Raw genomic sequence first — 5,754 nt, 5'->3', positions numbered from 1 at the left:
ATGAACGAAAAAGTTGAAAATAAACTTACTTTTAAAACAATTTCTTAATGAAACTTCAAGGTTATCAAGATATTACTAAAAGTGTTTCTAAAATGTATTTGTTGCAAAATTTTTAAAACTTGTGAATTACAAAAAACGAAAAGCATGGGGCACTTATGATAACTCCTATGTAAAGTCACTCTACAACTGAATCATTAGATAAACTTTATGATAAATATTTTAAAGATTATTGATCATACTTGACTTATGTATGTACCTGACACACTGTTACTTGTTGAAGAGATGATCAAAGGTACTGATTTAATTAAACTTGAATCAGTTGAAACATCAGTTGTGGAACTCTGAAGTTCATGACTGGTTTGCTGCACTATTATATTTAGATAGTAAAAAACAAACACAGTATTAAAAATAAAATAATAATCAGGGTTGGTTAATAATTTAACCATATAGGTACTTACCTTTATTTGTATCAACCTTTTTAAAATACTTGAACAAACTATTTTTTTTTCCATCCATTATAAATTGGTATTAAGTACACAAGGTAAATAAGATGGAAATTGTAAAACTATTAACAAACTTTAACTATTAACTATTTTAACAAATCGTAAAATTTGAAATTTCTAAACACATTTTTGAAATGATAATCGATAATTGGATATTTTTATCTGATAAAAACTTATTATCAATGGTTAGATAAAATGTTATATAATCTGTGATAACACCATAGACATAATAGAATTATATACCACAGCGCAAGACCTGGTAAATGGGCACAACAGTAAGTTGTACCTTGTACCATGTTATGTAGTTATAAAGAATTGATGATAATATTATCTGATAATAAATTATAATCACAATTCATAAATGCGTAGGTAACTAAAAAAATTACAATCAAAATCTATAGGTAATGCAGGTACACACCACACGATTTTTTTTTTTATCCTGGCATGATTTTGTTGGAGTCACAATCGGCCGGGGGGGCCAGTGCCCACCCGGCCCCTCCCGTAAACACGCCTATGATCCCTATATATATATGAACGATTGAGGTCATCCCATATTTGTATATAGTATAGAAAGCGATAGTAAAAGTGTTACACAGCTATATCGTAACTGCATAAGTATGTATTAGAAAACTACAATGTACACTGACGTGTGTTTACATGGTTTGAATACTAATATTAATTGTATACTTCAACAATAAATAATAATTAATAGTTGTTAATTATTATTCTTATTAACTGAAATTTTCATTTATAACAGGGGGGCACGTCCCAGTGCTCCTCTGAATCCACCACTGCTGCTGAGTGCCAATATAATTTTAGCCCCCCAGAAAAATGTTCCTAGTTGCGCCTATGTATGTAACATCATAAAAAAAATGAAACTATATTATATCATATTTTTCTATGATGTGCATTAATTTAATTAAGTTTAGTTTTGTTCAAATGTATTTTAATTGATTATTTAAATAATCTTGTATGAAATACTTGAAAAAGATTCAAGGACAGTTGTAGTTGTAGTATAGGTAGACAAATCCAAGACTAAATAGTATGGATAAAAGGTGACTTACCTGCAATGTTTTTTTATGAACTTAAAAAAGTAACTATACCAAATAATAAACGTGCCAATTCAAAACATTTGTTTATTCATTTGACAAAGTAATTTTTAATATTTAAAAATATTAAATTTTATGAGTGGAGCAGAATCTGTTGAGACGAAATGTTTTTTTCGCTAGTGCCATCTCAAGTGTAGTAAGTGTTTTATGTAAATGTAATTTGATGATATTTTGACTATTATATCAGAGAGTACAGAATACAGTGATTCCTTCTTTACCAACTAGCACTATAGTATCTCTAGATTTCATTATTCCTAGAGATTTTCCAAATTCTATGGCATAATCCCGAAGTTTGTTCCAGTTATTTGAAAAATCTACATCGCATTCACCAATTTCTGAAAAAAATATAATTCATACAACTGTAAATCAGAATTTGCTTTTTTATCATTTAATAGAAGAAAGATTGTTTTTTAAATTCATGTCAAAACTGTTTTTTTTCTTTAAAATAATAATATTAAATAATTAATACGAATTTTATTAGTGAGGATTCGTTCAATCCAAATGCACAGTAAAAAACTTACACCGAGAACCGTTTACAAATGAGTTTTATCTGATTGTATCAAGCAATATTATAAACATAGATGTAAGTACCTACCTACATAACAATATTTTAATTCAAATTTAACACAACCAATAAAATAATATAAATCGTACTTAATTGAAAATATCGTACCGGGGTAGTAAAATACTGGTAAAATTCCACGGTGTAAGTGACATTGCCGAGCCACCCTATGATTATCGGTTACGAGGAGTATGATGCTTCGTGGTCTGTAGATTGCAATTTCATGTGCTATAAAACCGGACTGGTCAATTACAATAATAACGTCTGCGCTCATATTGTCAGCCGCTGTTACGGCTCTCAAGGCTTGCATAATATTTTGACCGTCGTTCGAAGTTCTTTGGGCCTATTTAATTGCAGCAGATAAGATTTGAAATTAACCTATTGATAATGGTAAACGATAAACGCAAAATTTGAAGTCATAATATTACCCACGTCAATAATGTGTATTGTACGTGCATAATTGAATTACCTACTAATCCAGTTAAAATTCTATAACACTACGATTAGAGTGTCTTACAACTTTCAAATATTAAACCCTTTGCAGTTAATAAAAAAAAAGTGGGTAAGTGGATGTCACTCTACTGTAGGTACAGTAGGTTATAAGTGGGTCACTGTATAATGGCTTGTATTAAATTTGAATTCAATATCATATCATTGTATACGAAAAACTATTCTGAGCGGAGACGGTTTGTCAGTTTAGATGTTTTATATTTAATTATAGCCTGTAAGTTGAACTAATCTTATAAATTAAAACAAAATAACTAAAATCATTATGTTCTAGTGGTTTTACAATGGTGTTTATTTTTTTGTTTTATCCCATGTACAAAATGTCTACCAGATGGAGTGCTTCGATTTCAACAGATATTAACCATAGAAACGAATAATAATAAAAATAACTATTTTAGTTATTTTGTTGTAATTTATTATATTATTTCAATTTACAGGTTATAATAAAATATCAAATACCCAGACTGACAAACCGTCCCCGCTTAGAATCGTTTTTCGTGTACAATGATATGATTGTAATTAAATTTAAGTAATTAAATAATATAATTAAATTCAAATTTGACACAATTCATTATACAGTGACCCACTTGCAACCTACTGTACAGCAGAGTGACATCCACTTAAATGCTTTTATTTTTGTTTTATTCTTTTCTATGTTTAAGATAAAGAAAGCGTTAGAAATTAAAATCCCATTTTTAATGGTTTTTTCCCATGGAATTAAATAATTATTGAGAAAATCAAAAAATGGCCTTTCTTAAGTACCATCTTGTTCCAATTTGCTAAAAGATACGATATGTTGAAATCGAAGCACTTCTTCCGGTAGAAATTTTGTAAACAAGATTAAAAAAAAATGAATAAACACCATTGTAAAACCACTACATCCCTCAGAATCTAAAATGTACTTGTTTTATTATGGTGATTATTTTGGCGGCTCTTAATAATTTAGAAACTATTTTATTATAACTTAAGACCACCCCCCCCCTTTTTTTGTTGTGTTATCACAATATATTTCTATGTATGACTAAGTCTAAGGACTCATTGATGTCTGCACATCGAATAATAAAATACTTTATATGAATTTATGTAATAAATGCCTTTTTTTAATATTAATATCTAAAACAAATTACCTTTATATAAAATACTTACTAGACTTGCAACCATATCATGATAGAATTCCTTTCGCCACATTGCAGATTCGGCTTCCCGACATATTTTGTCCATTGTTCGAACAGATTCAATTGGAAAGTGACCTTTGGCTGTTTCTCCAGATAACATAACACAGTCTGCCCCGTCCAAAATTGCATTGGCTACGTCAGATGATTCGGCCCTCGTCGCTCGTGGTTTTTTGGTCATTGACTCCAACATTTGTGTAGCACAAATTCCTGGCTTCCCGGCCTTAAAATATATTTATAAATGTTAGTGTTAATGTATGAATTACTGTAACTCAGTAAAATAACTAGGTAGTTATCTTAGAGATTTACGTGTACTTTCAGTTAATGTATTGAATGAATCCAAAAATACATACTTCAAATAGTTATTCTAAATACTAACTAGATATTTTAGAAATATTCTGATTTATACAATGTCCATTTATTAACAAATATTGTATGTTATCTACTCCAGTCCCAATTATCAACCTAACGATGATATATATATATAAATAACTAAATTACATACATTAGCGAAAACCCAACTGGTGTTCTATATATTAATTAGTAAACTCGTGTAATTTATGTATTAATGAGCATATTTAGGTGTTTTATAACCCATACAATATTTGCAAACAATAAATGAAAAATGTTCTACTATATACTTACAATATTACACTGTGCCAAAATTGATTTTTGAGCTAAAAATACTTTTTCTGGAGGAATATCGATACCCAGGTCACCTCTGGCTACCATAATACCGTCAGATACTTTGATTATAGATTGCAAGTTTTGTATACCCTGATGGTTCTCAATTTTTGAAATGATCAACATGTGCTTATTGCGTTCACCTGAAATTAAGTACGGCACAGCTAAATACCGTTAACTGGTATCTATACACTATTTTATCTATACACGTACCCAACATGTTTCGTATTTCAGTTACCGCACGTCTATCTCTGATGAACGATGCAAATATCATGTCTAGATCATTGTCTGCCGCAAATTGTATATCAGCTTTATCTTTTTCTGATATAGCTGGTAAATCTACAGCCACACCTGGTAGGTTTATTCCTTTACGGCTACCCAACATGCCTTCGTTCTCAACTATACAATCAATATAGTTTTCACCTACAGCGTAAAAATTGATTTCAGTTTAATCGATCCTAAAATAAACTGTATTCTAAGCTTACCAATTTTCGTAGCTTTCATTAAAATCAAACCATCGTCCACGTATATTCTATCGTTTTCTTTCAGGATTTTAGTTATATTTTCGTAATCGACGTACACTAGTTTATTTGAACCTTTATTTTCATATTGTTTATCCGTCGATAAACGAAGTGTATCGCCTTTGTTCAACTTGATCTCTTTTGATGCATCTTTCCCGTTCAACACACCTGTACGAATCTCCGGACCTTTGGTGTCTAAAGCAATAGCTAATGGGTAGTTCCTACCTATTTTTTCGCTATAACTTTTTACTGCTTTTCTTATATTTTCCACAGTCTTTAAATGATAATCATGAGTTCCATGTGAGAAATTTAACCGAGCTATGTTCATTCCAGCATCCATTAGCCCCTCTAATATTTTTACATCTGCTGAAGCAGGTCCTATTGACATTTTTCGTAAAGTAAAAATTGCTTTAAACATTAAAGTTTAATTTATCACAAACCTATTGTACAAATGATACCCGAACGACGTAATGGGTGAGAATTACAATGGATGTTCAATGAACAGTTGTACTGTAGCGCTGTATCCGAATTATTACCATACAGATATTTTTTATCTGACTGTAGCTCTTTCTTAATATTACGAATATATATTTTATTTTATTTTATTAGTTATAATAATTTTGATGTGCTTACTTCAATTGGATCATTAATGAATGGTTGTTTCCAAGTAAATTTAGTCACACTTCTATGAAATGT

The 5,754-nt window shown here is 30.0% G+C and overlaps 1 protein-coding gene across 1 annotated transcript; it reads right to left on the bottom strand.

The window, feature by feature from the left end:
- Positions 1 to 1,613: 1,613 nt before the first annotated feature.
- Positions 1,614 to 5,748, bottom strand: LOC100573755 (pyruvate kinase-like; the record flags this gene model as incomplete). Its single annotated transcript, XM_003248958.2, has 8 exons — positions 1,614 to 1,947; positions 2,286 to 2,517; positions 3,828 to 4,076; positions 4,499 to 4,680; positions 4,751 to 4,960; positions 5,023 to 5,436; positions 5,499 to 5,628; positions 5,692 to 5,748. Coding segments are annotated over 8 exons (1,626 nt in total), but the record flags the coding sequence as incomplete, so codon positions are not given.
- Positions 5,749 to 5,754: the final 6 nt, after the last annotated feature.

The sequence above is a fragment of the Acyrthosiphon pisum genome, unplaced genomic scaffold (genome assembly GCF_005508785.2).
Source record: "Acyrthosiphon pisum isolate AL4f unplaced genomic scaffold, pea_aphid_22Mar2018_4r6ur Scaffold_17543;HRSCAF=18212, whole genome shotgun sequence".
NCBI classification, from domain to species: domain Eukaryota; kingdom Metazoa; phylum Arthropoda; class Insecta; order Hemiptera; family Aphididae; genus Acyrthosiphon; species Acyrthosiphon pisum.
The sequence above is the reverse complement of the archived record's forward strand: the minus strand, read 5'-3'. Positions and strand labels throughout refer to the sequence as shown.